The sequence below is a fragment of the Xyrauchen texanus genome, chromosome 1 (assembly GCF_025860055.1).
Source record: "Xyrauchen texanus isolate HMW12.3.18 chromosome 1, RBS_HiC_50CHRs, whole genome shotgun sequence".
Classification (NCBI taxonomy): Eukaryota; Metazoa; Chordata; class Actinopteri; order Cypriniformes; family Catostomidae; genus Xyrauchen; species Xyrauchen texanus.
In genome coordinates, this window is record NC_068276.1 from 17,259,032 (window position 1) to 17,280,519 (window position 21,488).

Sequence of the window (21,488 nt, forward strand, 5' to 3'; positions counted from 1 at the left end):
ATGAATGTTACAACTATACTGCAATTTAGCAATTTCTGCTTACAGTCAATATTAAAAATGAACTGCTGAACTCAAAATATCTGATCATGTTCATGCGCACACAGACAAGTCAGCTGAGAAAAATGTTATTCATAACAATGATGAAAGGCAATAAATAAAAATTACATGGTATTTACAGCAATGTTCCTGGTTCAATACAAATAAGGCATAAATCGACAACATTTATTGCATAATGTTTGTTGTAAAAAGTCAAGGTAACGCTACTACATTTTATTTAATTGGCCCTGCGAACTTCCATTCTAAGTGACTTAATGTACATGAAACTTTAGCTTTTTTAAAAAGGGATGAGGGACGAGTTGAAATTTCTTTTTTATGGCAATCAACATGCCAAAAAAAAAAAAAAAAAAAAAAGGATGATAGAGCTCATCTTGTATTTAATCAGGATGAACACTCCTTTAAATGTTTCTCTATAATGTTGATCGGGTGTTCGGTCTTGTACAAGAATATGGACATTCTTCTTTAGGATTTTTTTGTAGAGCGCAGAATTCATGTTTCTCTCAATTATTGTAAGTCACCCTGGCCCTGAAGCAGCAAACCATCCCCACACCATCACACTACCACCACCATGCTTGACCGTAGGAATGATGATCTTTGTGGAATTCTGTGTTTGATTTACACCAGATGAACAGGACATCTGTCTTCAAACAGTAAGCCTTTCGACTCATCAGTTCACAGAGCATTCTCCCAAAAGCTGAGGATCATCAAGGTGAGTTTTGGCAAAATTCAGACAAGCCTTAAGGTTCTTCTGGGTTAGCAATGTTTTTTTCTTCCGACTCTCTCATGGATGGCATTTTTGGCCAGTGTCTTTCTGATAGTGGAGTCATGAACAGTGACCTTTATTGATGGGAGATTGATGCAGTTCCTTGGATGAGTTGTCACTGTGCTCTTGGATGAATTTTGGAAGGTCAGCCACTTCTGGGAAGGTTAACTACTGTGCTACTGGGTGAGATCTTTTAGTCAACTTCATGCTGCTGAAAAAGTTCTATTTAGGTGATGAACTGAATGAACAGGGCCTTCCTAGATTCAGGGATTTAGTAACCAAGGGGGAAAATACTTTTTCACACAAGCCAAGTTGGTATTGGATAACTGCTTTGCATAAATAAATAACATTAATTTAAAAACGGTATTTTGTGTGTAAGACTGCCTATGTTTTATGATAGATTTTGTTAGAATTTATGAAAATTTAGTATGAGATACAGAAAAACTGAAGAAATCAGGATGGGGCAAACAAACACACACACACACTATTCGAGAAATACATTTGAACCTGAATCTAAGTTGCACTGGGTCGCAATTGAGTTGGGGAAAAAAAACAGATAGGTTACTTCTGTGTATAGGTCGCACTGACAGAGGTTACATGAGGCAGGCACTAGGAATAAACAACTTTTAGTCTGGTAGTAAAATAGTATTCCTGTGGATACTATTAATTCATTTAAGTTAGAGACAGTCTATCGGTGGATCTTTTTTTATATTTGGAAAGCTACAGTGTGCACTATCCTGTTCACTGACTGAATGATTTTTCTATGAGTGTGGGCAAGTGAAGAGCTGTGTTTCACAGCTGTTTGTTAGAACTTAATTGTTATTTAAACTCAGAGCCTCTTTGCTTGACATCATGGAAAAAGGAAAAGATCTCAGAAAACATATTTCCAAATGTCTGAAGGTACCACATTCATCTGTACAAACAATAGTAGGCATGTAGAAACACCACAGGAACACGCTGCCATCATACCATTCAGGAAGACGACGCATTCAGTCTCCTAGAGATGAATGTAGTTTGGTACGAAAAGTGAAAATCAATCTCAGAACAACAGCAAAGGACCTTGTGAAGATGAACAGGTAAACGAGTATCTAAATCCACAGAAAAAAAGTCATTAAAATAACCTGGTAGGCTGCTCAGCAAGGAAGAAGCCACTGCTCCAAAACCACCATAAAAATGTCAGACAACGGATTGCACTTGGGGACAATAATCAAACTTTTTGGAGAAATTTCCTCTAGTCTAATGAAACAAAAAGTGAACGGTTTGGCCATAATGATAATTATTATGTTAGGAGGAAAACGGGTGAGGCTTGCAAGCCAAACAACAACATCCCAACCATGAAGCATGGGGGTGGCAGCATCATGTTGTGGGGGGGGACATGTTCCTGCAGGAGGGACTGCTGCACTTCACAAAATAGATGGAATCACAAGGAAGGAAATTATGTGGATATATTGAAGCAACATCTGAAGACATCAGCAAAGGTAGTGCAGTGGCCATCACAACGTCCTGACCTCAATCCAACAAAGTTTGTGGGCAGAACTGAAAAAGCGTGTGTGAGCAATGAGGCCTACAACCTGACTCAGTTACACCAGTTCTGTCTGGAGGAATGGGACAAAATTCCAGCAACTTATTGCGAGAAGCTTTTTGAAGGCTACCCAAAATGTTTGACACAAGTTAAACAATTTAAAGGCAATGCTACCAAATACTAACAATTTGTATGTAAAATTATAACCCACTGGGAATGTGATGAAATGAATTATTCTATCTACTATTATAAAATAAAGGTCTTGACCTAAGACAGGGAAAGTTTTCAAAGATTAAATGGCAGGAATTGTGAAAATAAATATAAGGTTTATGTAAAATTCTGACCCACTGGAATTGTGATATGGTCAAGTTAAACAATTTGTCTGTACACAATAGTTAGAAAAATTACTTGTCATGCACAAAGTAGATGTCCTAAACGACAGGCCAAAAACAGTTTGCTAATATTTGCTACAAAATCTGTGGAGTGGTTAAAAGTTAATGACTTCAACCTAGGTGCATGTAAACTTATGATTTTAACGTGTAATTATATATATATATATATATATATATATATATATATATATATATGCCATCTATCTATCTCTATGAATTAAAAAAAAAAAAAAAAAAAAACTGTATTTGGAATAAAAATTAGCAAATAAAGGTGCTTATTCATAGTCATTTTTGTACAAGACTGAACAGCTAATCTCCTTCATAGAGAAACACTAACATCATTTATGTAAATAAGGTGCAATTAATTTTAACTGTTAAATTGTAATATGTACCTCCATGTTCTGGTAATGCCGTAGGCTACCACAGTGACTTTTCTTTGCAGTTTCCTCATTTCCATAGAATAGAGAGCAAAGTCTGCAGAAGAAACCCGTTTTAGGCACCACAAAGTCAGCCCCTATGAAGGACATAGATAAAACAAAAATAAGAGACATACGGTGTTATCAATACCATTTATAGACTGCCCCAAATCTGTCCGAAAAAAAAAAAGGAAATCTATCAAACCAAACTAGAGAAACTTTTCAAAAGGAAAAAGCATGCTTTTCCATTATGCAAGCATTTCTTATGTGGGCTGACTACATTAAATTCAGAAGACAGAGAGAAGTATTTTTAGCTGCAAAAATGCATTAGTGCTGATGCAAGACAACTGTTTGTTACTTCTAGTGCATCTCTTACCAATGGGGTTGTCTGGACTATATGGGGGCAAGGTGAAATCTTCAATCACAGGAAATTGAGAACAGACTTTCTTGGCTTCGGGTTCCTCCATCATCTCAGTCTCATGTCTTTGTTTAGACTCTTCTGAAAATGTAAACAATTTCACAGTTCAGGTAAGAAAACACAATGGTATCAACAAATAGGACACATAAAATAATAGTTCTTAATAATAATAGTTTTGAGAATTAATGAGATTCCCATGTACTATGCAGAATGAATAAGGTCTACATGCAAGGGCCAGAAACATGCCAGTCTGGCGTACCTTTGATTGTTGTTTTTTTGTCAGCAACAGGCATTTCAACAACAGCTCTTTCTGACTCCGAATAGTCATCAACTTTGTCTCCATTCCTCTCATCTGACCCGGAAGAGACAATCTCTGTGCTAGATGAATCTGGAACTCTCACGGTTTCAGCCTTTTGGGAGTCTGGCTCATCAAGCTCTACAGGGTCTGGAGCTGAAGAAGGACTCTCAGGTTTTGAGGCAGTTGGTGCCGGTTCACCCTCTGCACTCGTCTCAGGCTCGTCTGACTCTTTGTCACTCTTTGCTGCATCTCTTTTACCCCTTGTGGATCTTTTCACTACAGAGCGACAAAACAGGCAATTGACTACACCATATAATACTCACTGAGGCATTACATAATAATCTGAGGGTGCAACCAGAAAATATTAATTTTCCCTCTTTACTCACCTGGAGTCTGGCGAGCTTTCTTTTTGGCCCTTGTAGCTGTCTTTTTTACTGGCTCCTGTACCTTGACCTCTTCACTGGGTGGCTGTTCCTCTTCCTCCTCCCCTACTTCGTCCACGGTTACAAAATTCATCGAACAAAAATCTTCCAAGTCACAGGCATCTTCCTCTTGGCTTGGTGATTGCACAGGCTCCACTGGCCTGGGTGTTTTGAAGTTGGGACTGGTAGGCTTGGTCACGCTCTGCTCCCCTTTCTCAATCTCCTCATCACCCTTGGCCTCATCCAGGGTTACAAGAGTCTGAAATGATAAAACAAAGTCCATGACAACAACACTGAACAGATTAAAATCGCAGGTACAGGAAAGCGCAAATCCAAAGCACGGTACTGATTTCATTATGGTCTTAATTATGTTTTTAAAAAAGCTTGGTATGTTTAAGGATTACTTTTGAAAAAGGGATCCTAGCTAAGTGGCAAAAACTGACCTCAGGGTTGAATGAATCAAGCTCCTCCTCCTCTTCAACAATCTCATCAAGTGTGACCAGGCATTGATGTTCTTTGTCCAACTGGTATTCTTCACCTCCAGTTTCCTCATCTACAACTTCATCAACAGTCAAAAGTGCCTCAGGGACTTCTTCAACTATTGAATGCTGTTCCTCATCTGCTGCTTCAGAAAAATCCTCTGCAGGAGCTGAAGATCCTAGAAGAGTATAAAGCTCTGTACTCTCAACAGCAGGTTTCACTGTAACAGTTTCCAGTTGGTTATCCATGCTCTCTTCCTGAGGCTCGTTCGCTTTCTGCTTTTGAGATTTTACAACCTCTGCAAATGGCATGGTTTCTTCAGTCTTGGTTTCCAATTTATCTGCAGAGTCTTCTGTGGTGGGAACTGAGGAAGTCAATTCAAGCTTTATAATTACTGGTTCCACTGAAACTGCAGGTTTTTCTAAAAGACCATACAATGCCAATTGAAGCTGTGACTTCTCAGACTCATCTGCAACTGCAGATTCTGAAGAACTAATGGAGGATCCAACTTCAATCTTTGCTTTTGAAGACTCGTGTGAAACTGCAGGTTCTGCATTGGGAACAGAGGATGCAACTTCAATCTTTGCTTTCACAGAGTCAGTATCTGGGGTCATCATCACGGTTTTATTATCAGTTTGGGTATCCTTGTGGGTATCCATTTCTTTCATCTCAGGAGTAGAGGTTTCTGCATTAGAAGATATATCAACTGTCATGTCATTGGGAGCTGCAGTGATTTCAACATTACCAGTTGCAGCTGTGACACTGTCAGCTTCTAACTTAACTTCACTATCACTTGTGCTTTTAGCAGTAATTTCCTCTCCTTCAGTCATAATATCAGTGTCAGTTGGGGCAACTTTGTCTGTAGTGATATGTGGAACTGCAGTCATCTTGTCCTGGGCACTAACAGTGCCAACAGTGGGAGTTGCTTCTGAAGTAGCAGCACCATCAGTTCTAGATGCAGTAGTTGCTGCAGCTGCTGGCTTTTGTGCTTTGATGGTATTAGGTTTCCCCTCTGTAGCTGCTGACTTACCGGGAGGTTTAGCTCTAAGAGGAGAGTTAAACATGTCATTTGTTTCTCCATATTTCCAGAACACTTTGTAAATTAAAAAAAAAAAAAAAAAAAGGGAGTAAAATGAAATTCCTCTTACCCTTTTGCTTGTGGCTTCTTTATTACCTGTTACACAAAAAACATCCTGGTCAATTGATTTTTTTATTAAATCACCACCTTAGCAACACATCAACATCTGCAAATGTGTTGAGGTGGGCAACACATGCACATGACTGACAGTACTTTTTCAGCTACTTTGAGTTGTTTGGCTAGTTGAAATGCAAGCAAATTATTCTGGACCTTACTATTGAGTAACACATCACAAACACTACAGAATAAGTCTGATGTATGATACAGGTTATTTCAGTTTAAATGATTTAATTTTGTATGATATTAAACCAAGAGGACATACAGTCAATTTTATCCAGCATAAACATTTGGTGATTTACTTACAGGGGACTTCTCCATGCCCACCAGTGACTCCTTTGGAGAGAAAAAGTGACAAACCAATAAAGGTCAGTACTGCATGAAATGTGCATGAATACAATGCGCTCAAACTGACAGACAAAAGAGAGCATTTAATGTGTTTATAAGCTCAGGGTAAGACCTAATAACTGATTTTATATTTTTACAGCTATTTACGGTCAAGCCAACTAGACAATACTTTGATGAAATCAATTTTTCCTCTAGTGAACTTAAGACACATATGGAGTGCATACTCACCACATAGTACAGGTCGATAGGTTGCATCATCTTGACGGTTATCGGTTTCTCCTGAATTTTAGCTGGGGTTTCAGAGCAGGCCTTCACCATGGCTTCAGCTGTCTCTGTGTTAAGCATTTGCAGGAAGGCCTGAAAGACACAAAAACATCAAAACTAGTTGAAAAGAGATTCTTGGACATATGTGAGTGCAAGTTAATTCATCATATGCCATAATAAATTAATTTGTATATAATTGTTTATTGTAATTACCCTTTTCTGAGTGATTGCTATGACAGGAGTTGAGATGATGCCATAGGGTTTAGCAAATTTTGTGAGTTCATCCTCAGTAACCCCTTCTTCTGGAAGATCAGAAATCTCAACTATATTTTTTCTCCAGGGGATTGCCTGAAGTTAAAGAAAGAAGGTAGTTCGTTTTAGTTTGTTACGAACAACTATCACATTTCGGAAGAAACTAAAAAAAATGCATGGCATGTAGCCTCGTGGTTGCTGAAGATTTAGGTGGCAGGTTCATTACCTGGAAAAAAAAATAAAAAAGTAGTGAAATGGAGAGTAACTAAGATAAATACACTGCCCTAACCCTAGAGCTCTTATCAGTATGGCACCCTGCATAGGTTGCTCAGCGTATCTGTCCCTGTGATCAGTGCAGTAAATATATCTTTCATCCAGTAGATAACAAATATTTACTCAAGAGGCACCAAGAGAAATATTACTATTTGCACGGCATGGATGGAATGATGAGAGTAAATTACAGCTCAATTATAAATTAACAGGTTTCCATTTGTGGAAAAAACTGTTTAGAGGGAGAAGACAAAATAACATACCTCATTTTCAATCTTCTTGGTAACTGGTCTCTCTGCCAAATAACACAAACAAATGTTACACAGAGAGTCCTACATGACCATATTAGAAAATACTGAAGTTGATGTCACTCACCTGAACCCTTAGCAGGGGGTTTAGCTTTAGCTGTCTGTACCGACTTTTTGGGGTCACTTGGTTTTTCAGGTGGCTTGGTCACCGGAGATGCCTTGGCACCTTTTACTTTCATTGACTGGGTCTGGAGAGAAAGAACCAAAAAGGTAAACATTTGCACTAGCCACACTAACCAGATTTCTGCATTGCATTGTGCAAGTATTTATTTCACATGAATTCCCGGTGTGGACATGGGGGCGTGGATGAGCAACATCTGTGGAGAGAGAGAGGCCGGAAGAGGAAGAGCGGTAATGATTGACACCTGTGGGAAATTAGCTCTAACAGCTGTTTTGTGTTGCAGTGAGCTCTAGAGGGATACAGTTGAAGTTAGAAGTTTCAAACACTTCAGCTGAAGTCATCAAAACTCATTTTTTAACCACTCCACAGAATATTAACAAACTATAGTTTTGGCAAGTAATTTAAGACATCTACTTTGTGCATGACAAGTAATTTTTCCAACAATTGTTTACAGACAGTTTGTTTATGGGTCAGAAGTGTACATATACCAAGTTAACAGTGGATGTGCCTCTTTGCTCTCCATCATGGGAAAATCAAAAGAAATCAGCAAAGACTTCAGAAAAAAAAACATTTGTGGACCTCCACAAGTCTGGTTCATCCTTGAGGCAATTTCCAAACACCTGAAGGTACCACGTTCATCTGTACAAACAATAGTACACAAGTATAAACATCATGGGACCATGTAGTCATCATACTACTCAGGAAGGACATGCATTCTGTCTCCTAGAGATTAACGTAGTTTGGTGCGAAAAGTGCAAATCAATTCAAGAACAACAGCAAAGGACCTTGTGAAGATGCTGGAGAAAACAGGTAGACAAATTACATTATCTGAAAGGCTGCTCAGCAAGGAAGAAGCTACTACTACAAAACTGCCATAAAAAGCCAGACAGACTATTTGGAGAAATGTCCTCTGGTCTGATAAAACAAAAATGGAACTTTTTGGCCATGATGACCATCGTTATGTTTGGAGAAAAAAAAAAGGTGAGGCTTGCAAGCCGAAGAACACCATCCCAACCATGAAGCATGGGGTGGCAGCATCATGTTGTGGGGGTGTTTTGCTGCAGGAGGGACTGGTGCACTTCACAAAATAGATGGCATCATGAGGAAGGAAGATTATGTGGATATATTGAAGTAACATCTCAAGACATCAGCCATGAAGCTAAAGCTCAGTCACAAATGGGTCTTCCAAATGGACAATGACCCTAAGCATACCTCCAAAGTTGTGGAAAAATGGCTTAAGCACAACAAAGTCAAGGTATTGGAGTGGCCATCACAAAGCACTGACCTCAATCAGATGGCAGAAATGAACAAGCATGTGAGAGCAAGGAGGCCTACAAACCTGACTCAGTTACACCAATTCTGTCTGGAGGAATGGACCAAAATTCCAGCAACTTGCTATTGTGAGAAGCTTGTGGAAGGCTACCCAACACATTTGAACCATGTCAAACAATTTAAGGGGAATGCTACTAAATACTAACAAAGTGTTTGTAAAATCTGGACCACTGAGGATGTGATGAAAGAAATAAAGCTGAAATAAATAATTCTCTACTATTATTCTGACATCTCACATTCTTAAAATAGAGATCCAACCTGACCTAAGACAGGGAATGATTTCTACAATTAAATGTCAGGAATTGTGAAAAACTGAGTTTAAATGTATTTGGCTATGGTGTATGTAAAGTTCTGACTTCAACTGTATAAAGGCAGTCAAGACCGCTGGAGGGGGGGGGGGGATGGGTGCACACTGCATAGTCCATGTGTGCATGCATTGATGTTATGCTGAAAAGAAAACCTTTGTGTTAAGTGAACAGAGTTAAAAATAAAGTCTTACGTGGATTGTTTGCTCGGCTCCCGCTTCCTCATCCTCCGGAACCACCTTCGCCAAAGTCACGGGCACCGCCTCTCTCCATGGTTTAAGTAAGTTGAGGTGGTAAATCTGACGTGCTCCACCTCTATCCATTCGTTTCACCTCATAATCGATTTCCCCAACTCGACGTGTGATCTCAAAGGGCCCTTGCCACTTGGCGAGTAATTTAGAGCTCGATGTGGGGAGCAATGCAAGGACTTTATCTCCCGGTGTAAATTCCCGTAGTTGAGTATCCTTATTATACAGCCGGCTTTGACGTTCTTGAGCCTGGAGCAAATTCTCCTGTGATAGTTGCCCCAGTGTGTGGAGTTTTGCTCTCAGATCAAGAATGTATTGAATTTCGTTTTTGCTGTTTGAAGGTCCCTCCTCCAAATTTTCCCGTAGGACGTCGAGCACGCTGCGCGGTCGACGTCCATACAATAATTCAAATGGGGAAAACCCCGTGGAGGCTTGTGGGACCTCTCGAACTGCAAATAATAGGGGCTCGAGCCACTTGTCCCAATTCCAAGCGTCATCATGCACAAACTTAAAAATAACACTCTTTAGGGTCTGATGAAACTGTTCGACCAAGCCATCCATTTGGGGATGGCAAACACTGGTCTGAATCGATTTAATCCCCAATAACTTGTACAGTTCGCGTAGTGTGCGTGACATGAATGTAGTGCCCTGGTCAGTGAGGATTTCTTTCGGAATCCCCACTCGGGAGATAATTTTTAAGAGTGCCTCCGCAACACTTCGCACTGAAATGTTGCGCAGAGGCACTGCTTCCGGATATCGTGTTGCGTAGTCCACCAGAACCAACACAAAGCGATGCCCGCGTGCTGTCCGTTCTAATGGACCGACGAGGTCCATACCAATTCTTTCGAAGGGGACCTCGGTCAATGGAAGCAGGTGCAATGGCGCTTTTGGGGAGGCTGGCGGATTCACCAGCTGACATTCACGGCATGCTGCACACCACCTGCGAACATCCCCGCGAATGCCCGGCCAATAGAAACGCACCATTAGACGGTTCAGTGTTTTTTCCTGCCCCAAGTGACCCGCCATCGGATTACAATGAGCCGTCTGGAATAACATTTCCCGACGGCTCTGCGGTGTTAACAATTGGGTTGTATCCTCCTTTGTCTGAGAGTCCTGCGTCACTCTATACAACAGATCCTTTATAATAGAAAAATATGGGTATGAGAGTGAAAGGCCTGGCTGGAGGCATTGACCATCAATCACTTTCACTTGGCTGAAGGTGTCCCTAAGGGTTTCGTCCTGCTTCTGCTCCAGAGGGAAATCCCTTACAGGGAATCCTCTAAGGGATGGGTAAGCTGTGGCTACCCTCTCCCTTGCGTCATCCTGACGCGGAGAGCGGGACCGTTCACGGCGGCTTGATGAATCATGGTGCCTCTTCGGGCTGGGGGATCTGGAGTATGAGTGAGAACGGGTGCGACGCTTCAAGCTGCTGTACTCTGACTTCGGCTCAGGTCTGTGGATGATTAACAAATAGTAAAAAATACATTCAAATGCCTTTTTCAGAACCAGAAAAATAGCTTAAAGTATAGATTAAGCCTATTTCTTGACCAAGTAAGATTTCAGGGTTCCCATTCTATTCAAGACACAATTTCCCAGGACATTTTAAGTGCCCAACAAGTGTAATATTTAAGCAAAAACATAAACGTCCATTTATAGAGAGCTTATTTTTGGGCATTTCTGTGTGCTTTAATTTGAGTTGTGTTGCACCACTTAATTTTAAATACGGTTTAACAAATCAGAGGTTAAACTTTTAACCCCTGATTAAAACCTGCAATTAATTTTGTTCGGCATTGTGGATTCTGAAAAAAGCTGTAGAGCGTTGGTACACAGGGCCAATCAAGGAGGTTAGAAAATGTCACCGACGATTTTGAAGGCACACATTGCAGCCAACGGCAAAACATTTCAGACCATTATAAACAAATATGATAAACGTCTCGAGGACTGACGGCACATCCAATGTTCGTTTACCATTTAGTCAGAGGTTTAATTGCAGGTCCGTTGTTTATATAAACCACCTCAGTCGCAAGTTTAAAGTTAATCCCTAATTGATATTTAAATAAGAGTTTAAAGAATTGGAGCAACAGGATTAAGTTAATTCAGATTTACTGTAAAATTGAAATCAGGATCAAATCGATGGTTAAAATATAACCTCAATTAATTTTAAACAAGGTTTAAAGTTTGGTGCAACAAAAACCTTGATTTAATCTAAATTTAAGATTAATCCTTGTTGGTGCAACCCACCCTGTATGTGCTGCACACTTCAGAGTGCTCTGCTCTGTCATCTCACACAAAAAAGCGTGCATGATGATCATGATGATGTGTTTTCAGCACGAGTAGCTGGTTTCACATATTAGTTTTGAAGCATGCATCACTTGCAGACTTTTGCAGTTTAATTATCCTACTAGGACATATCACAATTTTAATTTGAGCATTTAAAAAAAAAATTGTCTCCAAATGTCATTTCCATGACATTCTGCGTTTTATAGCTAATGTCATTTTTATGACTATATTCCGTACACAAAGCAGAGATGACAGCAGATGAGCAGAAAATGTATGTTACAGGGATTTGTTCATGACAGTTTCACAATGCAAAGCCGCTGGCAGTGAAAAAGCAATTCAAATGTTTATTTTACTCCTATTCAGAGTCCCAAATGTTACCATGTTTTAGTACATGTAACAAAAACCTTGTAACACAGTCAAACAGCTCTATTAGAATCAAGTATTTTCCAGGACAGAGAATTATTTCACAGGACATGACAAGTATTTTTCTAATTTTCAATGACTGGACAACTGTATTGCAAAATTCAAGGTTGCCTGAAATTTAAATGAAAATACCCCATTAACTGAACCTTAGCAATAGTGGTTGTAGCTTGTTTGACGCCCTGGGCGAATTTAAATAAGGGCGACATGGGCAGCCACCCGGTGGCCATTCCTAAATCCACCACTGCTTAGCAAATGCTTACACTATATATGAAACCATCGCAATATGTCCAAAATGAGAGACAGTAGAGTCTTACCTTGAAACTGAGACAGCCTCAACATTCCAGTCAGGGTATCTATGAAAACAACACAAATACAGCTTTTCATTCATTGCTAAACGAGACCTCCTTATAAAATTCTTAACAGCACAAATGAACTCTGGCAGACAATCATTAAACACTCACTGTTTCCTAAGAAGTCTACAATGCTCAATGTGAAGATTTGTGTTCTGATGTTCAAGCCAGTCCTGCAAACAAAACAAACATGCTACAATTAACAAATGACAAAATTTATTTAACCTATAAAATTAATGGTGCGTTTTTTTTAATTAAAGTGTCTTTTACTCAAAAAGCCTACATGTCTGTTGACACTGAGAACTGCTGCTTTGGTTAATTTTAACATTTGCTTTCAGAAGGTGGATTACAGACGGTGCACCTGCAGATGCACAAGCCATCAACATAAATCTTTTTATAGATATTTCCTAAAAACAAAAAAAAGGACCAAAAAAATATCACAATTAGTGACACTATATGACTTGGTAAGCCCACTATGGCCTCATTACTAGAAAACACAAATTTAAGTACATGTTGTTTGTGAAAAACTTCTTCCAGCACAAAAAAATAATAATTCAAAGTGTGGCTTCAGGCATTACAAATACGGTAATTCTTGAAGGAGACAGTTTTCTGCCTCTTGTCTTCAGCATTGTAGGAAGTCACTGTCTGCCTCCACAATAGGAACTGTAGCTTTCAAGGGGCTGATATTAGGTTTCATAAAATCACATGTTTTTCATCAGGCATCTGCAGGTTTCCAGTAAATAAACTAGCAGGTCTCCTTCCAAGGGTGCCAAAACTAGATTGGCTTAAGAGTAGTCTTAACTACTAATTATTAATTCAAAGATTCAGCCTTAAGTTACCTACAATACTATATCATTGCCCCCAATCACAATTAATTAGCAATCAAAGTTAACATTAACATTTCATTTACAGGTTTCTAACATTTGAAATGTAATAAAATTTTAGTTCAATGTAGGGCAACACATTTAAATGAATAAAACAACCCATGTGACCTTTTACATACAACAAAATAAATGCAAAACATGACAAATGAGGCACTACTTGGGGTATGAAATTACTCACCTTAATCTGGACACATTCAATGATACATAGAGAGCATGTATGAGGAAAGATTCTTGGAGTAGCTGCGGCGTAATCTTTCATCATGGTGGGGGTAGGAAGTCTCTTTGAAGCAGGGGCGCTGATTGGAGATGAAAGGAACGGGATCCATTTAGAGCTTGGACCTCCAGAGATATCATTGATGTTCAGAGGAAGAACACCAAGCTGAGGCATCATCTGTGAAGGAGGTCGACTGGAAGATGGCAGAATAAACTGGGAAGCAGACGGTCTTGCTGGGAACGGCTTGGTGGGTCTTGGATCTCGTGCCGGACCTGAAGCTGCTTGGCATGGCTGAGGACGCTTTGTGATGCCCATGCCACTAAAGGGGGGTCCAGAGACTTCCCTCCCATACTTGGGTGACGCTTTAGGAAGGTGTTCACTTGCATAGCCATCTCCACTCTCCTCAGGATAGCCAAATTTACTAAAATGTCCATAGTCAATAACTTTGCCGTGCCGCGGGTCAGAGCCCGTGAATTCGGATCTTGCATCAATTTCAGCAATGTTTCTATTCGCTTTGCGCATACGGATTTCATGCAAAACAACTGGGAGGTTGTCAAGTGTCAGTTGATCCTCTGGACAGTGGCTTAGAAGCTCTAGGTCCTCCTTTGAGAGTCCAAAGTTGGCAAGGATGTTGCTGACATTTTCTGGGGTGTAGCGTGAAAGTCGTTGTTCTGGTGGAGGTTGGCTGTCCAAACTGCTGGATGCTCCACTACCACCAAAACCTGAATATTGGAACTCCTGTGTGGAGCAGGAAGAACGATCCAAGCTAGAAGAGGCAAAGGGCTTGCTGGGTGCCTGGTACAGAGACCAGTCTGCCTTATTGGATCTCGAAGAGCCACCAGTCCCTGGGTAACTAGTCCTGCCAGAGGAAAGCCCTTCATCCCTTGTGTCCTTTCTCAAGCGGGGGTCGGCTATTTTGGGTTGCTGTAGTATTTGAGAAAGGCGGCGAACTTCCTCACGGGCTCCCATAATGTTCCGGTCTATGGCGGCTTCAAGGTCTTGGGATATCTGCGACTGATGTTGTCCTAATGCAAAGGGCATCTGCTGGTTAACCATCAATCCACCACGCGATGTGGACATGGAACCTGGGCCAAGACGGGATGCCCCCAGCTCCAATCCAGGCTGTGACCCAAGTGACCCATACTGGCCATGCACAATGGGCCTCTGACTATTAGGGAATGTCCCCCCACGGGGATTATAAAATGGATGTGACATGGTGACCTTAAGAAAGTTGAGCAAGGTCAAGGCAGGTGAAGCAATTTCTGGGGGAGGGACACTTGCATTCAGCTGGTGGAGTGCCAGCTGAGTCTTTATCTGTGCCAACTGAAGGGAGCCAGGGCCTAAAAGTGGTAGACTCCCAAAATGGCTGAAGGTTTTTGCAACAGGTGGCACACAACCTTCCAATAACAATGCAAAGCTGAAAAAATAGGGGAAAAACACAAAGGATTATTGGCTTGGTGTCTTCAGGTTGTTACAAAAATGGCAAAAGTGCAGCGATCACTTTCTCCTTCAGTAAAGCACCCTCAAATCAGCAGCTTCAAAATACTCATGAGCTTCAGGGGATTTAAACAGCTTGCCAGGTCTTCACTGAAGAAACACAGCAAGCAAAAATTACTACAAAAAAAACAAAAAAAAAAAAACAGGGTTGCTGCAGAGTTATCTAAATTAAGGCTTTTTAAGACTGAACAAATACATTTCATACAGTATCCCCCATACCAAAACAAAACAAATAATGTATCACAGACTCTTCAACAGGCAAGGGCACACATTAAACATTAAAGGCCATTGCACACTGAGTCCGAAATTTTCGTATGCGTTTTTTCGTGTTCATCAGCCTAAAAATTCGTCACGCACAGAAACCTTGCACACTGAGTCCGATGCGTATTTATTAAACCTTTGCGGAAAAAAACGCAAAAAATACAAAATGGATTCGATCAAGCAGTGAGGATGATTTTGTTGCCCTCTCTCTTCTTAAAAAGAGAAAAAGAAAGAGGAAATATTGGGTCCATCCAATCCTGAGATTGCGCCGAGAGGAAGGAGAGTTTCAGCTCCTTATCAAGGAGTTGCAAAATTATCCCGAGCGATTCAAAATTTACCTCAGAATCAGAATGTCTGTGGAAAAGTTTGATGCTTTGCAAGCGATACTGGAGCCACACATTAAAAAGAAGACCACAAATTTCCGTGAGCCAATCGATCCTGAACAGAGACTGGCAGTATGTCTAAGGTAGCTATCACACACACACACACACACACACACACACACACACACACACACACAGCCGGCGGAAGCGCTGGGCAGACAGAACAGCTGTATACAGGTTATATTTTGTACCCTAATAATACAATAGTAATCGAATTGGCTGCTCAATCACGCCTAAATCGATCCGAAATTTCGATCTGATTGAAAGGGGAGGTTTATTCCTTTTCTATTCCGATCGAGAGAACATACACTTGATCGAATTGAAAACCGAAACTGAAAGGACTGCGCATATTCAGTGTTTTTGTAATCCGCATTTTGTTTTTCATACGGTACTTTGTGCTGCGAGACGAAGTGTATCAACTTGTCAGACGCCATTCTGGATTTTGCCGGTCACTTGTACGGTGGCTCCGATTTGTCAAAAAACCTCTCAAAATGCTGGCTGTGGATGGCCTTAAAGCCCATTGCACACTGAGTCCGAAATTCGCATCCGAAATTTTCACACGTTAAAAAAAAAATTCGACCTCACGTTATTTCAATCACGCTTGCACACTGCCTCCGAAACTTTCGTCCGTAATAAAAAAATTCGGATCGGGTTCGATTTTCTGCGTTTTTCGCATCCACAGCCAGCATTTTGACAGGTTTTTTGACAAATCGGAGCCACCGTACAAGTGACCGGCAAAATCCAGAATGGCGTCTGACAAGTTGATACACTTCGTGAATGAGTCCCCAGTGCTCAGATACCTGAAATTATACATATATTATTATAGAGCACAACTTAATGTTGTTTCAATAATGTGTGTGTGTGTGTGTGTGGGGCCGGGGGGAGAACAGCTCGTTCCGCACATCATTGCACATGCGCAGTCCTTTCAGTTTCGGTTTTCAATTCGATCAAGTGTATGTTCTCTCGATCGGAATAGAAAAGGAATAAACCTCCCCTTTCAATCAGATCGAAATTTCGGATCGATTTAGGTGTGATTGAGCAGCCAATTCGATTACTATTGTATTATTAGGGTACAAAATATAACCTGTATACAGCTGATCTGTCTGCCCAGCGCTTCCGCCGGGTGTGTGTGTGTGTGATAGCTACCTTAGACATACTGCCAGTCTCTGTTCAGGATCGATTGGCTCACGGAAATTTGTAGTCTTCTTTTTAATGTGTGGCTCCAGTATCGCTAGCAAAGCATCAAACTTTTCCACAGACATTCTGAGAAAATTTTGAATCGCTCGGGATAATTTCGCAACTCCTTGATAAGGAGCTGAAACTCTCCTTCCTCTCGGCGCAATCTCAGGATTGGATGGACCCAATATTTCCTCTTTCTTTTTCTCTTTTTAAGAAGAGAGAGGGCAACAAAATCATCCTCACTGCTTGACGAATCCATTTTGTATTTTTTGCGTTTTTTTCCGCAAAGGTTTAATAAATACGCATCGGACTCAGTGTGCAAGGTTTCTGTGCGTGACGAAGTTTTAGGCTGATGAACACGAAAAAACGCATACGAAAATTTCGGACTCGGTGTGCAATGGCCTTAAGGCTTAGCATTGCTTATCAGTAAAACAGGGTAGGATATATGCAAGTTTAAAATACACTGCCTCTACCAGTATTTGGAACTGGCTAGAGTGAAGCATAATGGACTTGAAAGGTTTCGGAGCAAGTATTATTGTACTTGTGAAATGGAGGCAGACATTTTTAAATATGTCAAACAAATACCGCGATGAAGCATTCAAGAAATAAAATGGATTAACAAACAGGCAAATATATGGCACCACAGAATAATTGTTGCCATACCATGCAGTTCGTTCACCCTCTGCTTAATGCCGTATTCTCATTTTAAATGCATTAATGTATACATAATACATAACACTCTAAATTCTTTATAGCATAGCTTGTATGCGCCTCGCTTTGAATTGCGCTTGCTTCCTGGTCAGTTCTTAGTGGCCAAACTGGTGCGAACAAGTAATAAAGGAAGACGCTGAATGACTTAAAGCTGCTAAAGCAGCCCAACCTCTGTTGATGAAATTATACAGACACGATTAGCCCTGCTGCTGGTAGACTTCATTAGGGGCTTTTTTGCAATGTATTTACACGTTGTGGACCATTTAGAACGCACAGTAAAAAAGTGGGACATTTCCGAGGACACACAGTCAAAAACCGGGATTATCCCCGAAAAACGGGGACGCCTGGTCACACTACACTGCTCGAGAAATAAGAGCGTTTCCTTTCAATGACCGTCTGCAACACAAACACACGACAAACTACAACCTCTCATTACATTTAATGAAGCTCATGAATCCAGTATCGCTGATTTTAACGGAGGTGTTTCAGTCTGTCTATCGTGCTGTTGTTGACGAGTTCATGTCTCTAATACAAAATGAAAACAATATTTTTATAAAGACAAGTAAACGCGGACATATATAGTCTAAATAGTGTATAAACTACTTCAAGATCGGTCTTGAAAAATATCCCGATGTTTGCAGGCCTCAGGCCCAGCTTCGCGCAGTCGACATCCGTCATTTTACAGAGGAAAAAGTCGTTTTAGACGATCAACAAAAAACAATATTTACACCAGGAGGACTCCTAAAACATTTGAGTTGCACCACGGTAACATACCTCGTGTTTAATGAAGTACAATCTTACTGTTGAAATTCGTCCGATCGGGACACTGTTTCTGCGGACGGTGAATTTGCGTCTCAGACGTGACCAAATGAACCAAGAGTCATCGCACACACGATGCATTCAGGAAAACTCAATCTTCTTCTTCTTTCCTTTTTTTAATGGCGGTTCGCAAACTGAGAGCTGATTGCATTACCGCCATCTACTGATCAGAGACTATCAGGGATCAAGACACCGCTGGTGCTGCGTGTTTAGCTCCTCCATCGGTTGCTCCAAGCATAGACATATAAATACATAGGCCGCTTTGACCCGTTGCTGTGATACGTCAATGCGTCCGCCATATTGGACCAGTCAAGACAGCACTGTAAACAAATACAAGTAAACGGAGGAGCTGCGATTATTCTGGATAAAAAGCACAATAACGTTTACATTTCTCAACCGATTTCAATGGTTTATGATCGATATCTCGATAGTTAGACTTGAAAAATTATCAATTGTCATCAGGAATTGTGAAAACTCAAGCGTGTCAAGCATATATTTAGCTTACTTTTCTTGGTTAATAATTGTGGAAACGTGCCTAATATAATATAATATAATTTTATGTACATGAAGTGTGAATACAATTTTTTCATTGTGGAAATTGCCTTTTCTGTCTTCAGCTTTTCTTGTGCTCCAGGTCACAACACTGCTCATTCACTTTAAGTACTAATAATTGATCAACATTGAGAAAAATGGAACAAAATCGGCAAACACAAATCAAATAGTGAGACACTGGCAGTCAGTCTGCTTTCTATATTTTTATAGCAATAAAATAAGTGTTAGAATATACAGTCAATAAAAAAGAAAATAGCAAATAAAAGAGTAAATAATACAATAATATGATAGTATAATATTAATACAATATAATAATAAATTAATAATAGCAAATAGTATATGTAGTATAATGCAGTCAATAACAAAATAGAAATAGTAAATAAAATAGTGAGTAGAGCAGAGGACATCTCAAGAGCAGACAGGGACACAGGCTCATCCTGTGCTGTCACGTTTCCTGAAGTCCATGGAGAGACATCGCATCTGACCATGAGATGGTGGAAAATGCCCTGGAACTGGCCTGCAGAAGGGTTGCTGTTCCAACCCCCCTAAAAAACAAACACACAACACTTAAAGGAATAGTTCATCCAAAAATGTACATTTGCTGATAATGTACTCACCCTCAGGCCATCCAAGATATATATGACTTTCTTTCTTCATCTGATGAAGATTTTTTTTGCTCTGATGAAGAAAGAAAGTCACATATATATGTGGGAGGTCAAGATGGAGAGGCTTTCTCAAATATTTAATTGCTTTTGGACCATGCAAGTGGAGAGTGAGGGCAAACTCCCTCTGGTCTTTTGTGTACTCGTGGCCCCGTTTTGACAAGTGGTCTGTCGCAAGATCTGAAATTCAGTAAGCACAGACTAACTAGTAAATGCTCTTGCAATAATAACTAGAAAGTTTAAAAAGATGTGAAAGTGTAAACATAAGATATATACAGTATAAATGTAAAAGTTTTATTTTAATTTTACCAGAGTAGAAATTGAGCCTCTCTTTCCCCTCTTCATTTATGAGGATCTTCCACTTCAGAGCCTCAAGAAGATCATGTACTGTGTTCTTTGCCCTCCGTTCTAGTTCCTTCACATTCCTCATCTCTCGCTCCTGACTCTCCACCCTAAATAAGGCTTCATGGAGTCAGGCTTTTAGACCAGTGGGAAATGCAGGCAATGCATAGGAGTGGTCCTAATAGAAAGAAGGTTGAAAATGTTTTGAGAAATGTTTTGAGTAATGTTTATATCACCTCACTCACAGTGTCAGCTGTTTGGTGCATAGTTGCTGATCACATTCTTAAAGGATTATCCCTCCCCAAAATGTAAATGATCTCATAATTTACTCGCCTACATTCCATCCCAGATGTGTATGACTTTCGGTGTTGATTTGAACACAATGATATTTAGACTATGTTTTCGGATGGGTAAATCGATAGAATGGAAGCAGCTGGAGCCATATATATGGATTACTACTATCCTGCATAAATGGGATTTATGGACCTTGAAAGTGTTGGTTGCTGTCTCCTTCCATTCTAAGTCCCTCCACATCTGAAAACTTCTTCTAAAAATCTTTATTTGTGTTCAGATAAACAACACAATTCATACTTATAATAATCCTTTAATCTCATCACTCCTCAATTCCACTGCCATCACGTTGGGTTTGTGTGTGTCAGGGAAGCATATTCAAGACCAGCATGTTTCAATATGTGCATGTGTATACATGAATGTGTCTGAAAATAGTGGCAGAGAGTGAGAGATAGAGAGTGAGCGAGAGAGAGCATGAGAGAGAGAGGGAGAGAGAGAGAGATTTGAATAAGACCAGGGCCATGACGATTGCAGTTGTTTGGGGGGTACAGACTCTTGGAAATGTAGAGAACAGTCCACTAACAGGCTTTCTTCAGCCTTCCTTGAGGCTTGTGTTGTCCTGGTTGCCACTGGCTAAAATGGAAAAAATATATAAACGAGCCACAATTTAATGACAAGCGATCATATCATTATAGCCTATCGATACACCTACTCTTTGGAGATGAGTCGGTAAACTGAAGACAGATGGTTTAGCTCCATCTCTAATCCTGACAGTCTGACCTGTCCTGTCAAAGTCCTCCGGCTTGAAGTGCTCACTGCTTAGCAAAGAGGACTCACTGGTGGAAAATCCTTCCCTCTTTAAAGCTACTTCCCACTGCCTCCTCAACTCTTATGGAAACCTTCAAAAAGTTTGAGAAAAATTAGCTAGCCAACTAACTACAGTCAGATTCACAATATGTCAGTCTCTCAGCCGAAACGAGTAGCTTGTCACAAAAGTCAGTTTGGGAAAAAACGGCAATATATGAAAATCTCGATTATGGGCACTTAGTTTAGAATATAAACTATAATATAAGATGAGACTTTAGAAGAAATCATGTAAACTTTATAAGTCCCAGCTTTCACAGCTAACTAGCGTTATCGCTAGCTATTAATAGTCTGACTCTGGTGGCCAACTAGTTAGCTTTAAACAATGTTAGTTCAGTCTTACATATGAAAGGTAATACCCCGAG

General features: G+C 40.3%; 1 protein-coding gene across 3 annotated transcripts in view; it reads right to left on the bottom strand.

Moving 5' to 3' along the window:
• The window catches only part of LOC127643423 (zinc finger protein 638-like), a 50,946-nt gene extending 32,433 nt beyond the window's left edge, over nucleotides 1-18,513 (bottom strand). Inside the window, exons 1-7 of one of the 3 annotated variants that reach the window (XM_052126208.1) lie at nucleotides 18,368-18,513; nucleotides 13,527-14,979; nucleotides 12,576-12,637; nucleotides 12,429-12,467; nucleotides 9,358-10,864; nucleotides 7,473-7,593; nucleotides 7,361-7,392 (exon numbers count right to left, since the gene is read on the bottom strand). In XM_052126208.1, coding sequence (XP_051982168.1) covers nucleotides 7,361-7,392; nucleotides 7,473-7,593; nucleotides 9,358-10,864; nucleotides 12,429-12,467; nucleotides 12,576-12,637; nucleotides 13,527-14,777 — 3,012 coding nt within the window. In that variant the 5' untranslated portion in view covers nucleotides 14,778-14,979; nucleotides 18,368-18,513. The remainder of the gene's footprint in view (nucleotides 1-7,360; nucleotides 7,393-7,472; nucleotides 7,594-9,357; nucleotides 10,865-12,428; nucleotides 12,468-12,575; nucleotides 12,638-13,526; nucleotides 14,980-18,367) is intronic. The other 2 variants (XM_052126460.1, XM_052126531.1) reach the window with 2 other exon arrangements.
• Nucleotides 18,514-21,488: the final 2,975 nt, after the last annotated feature.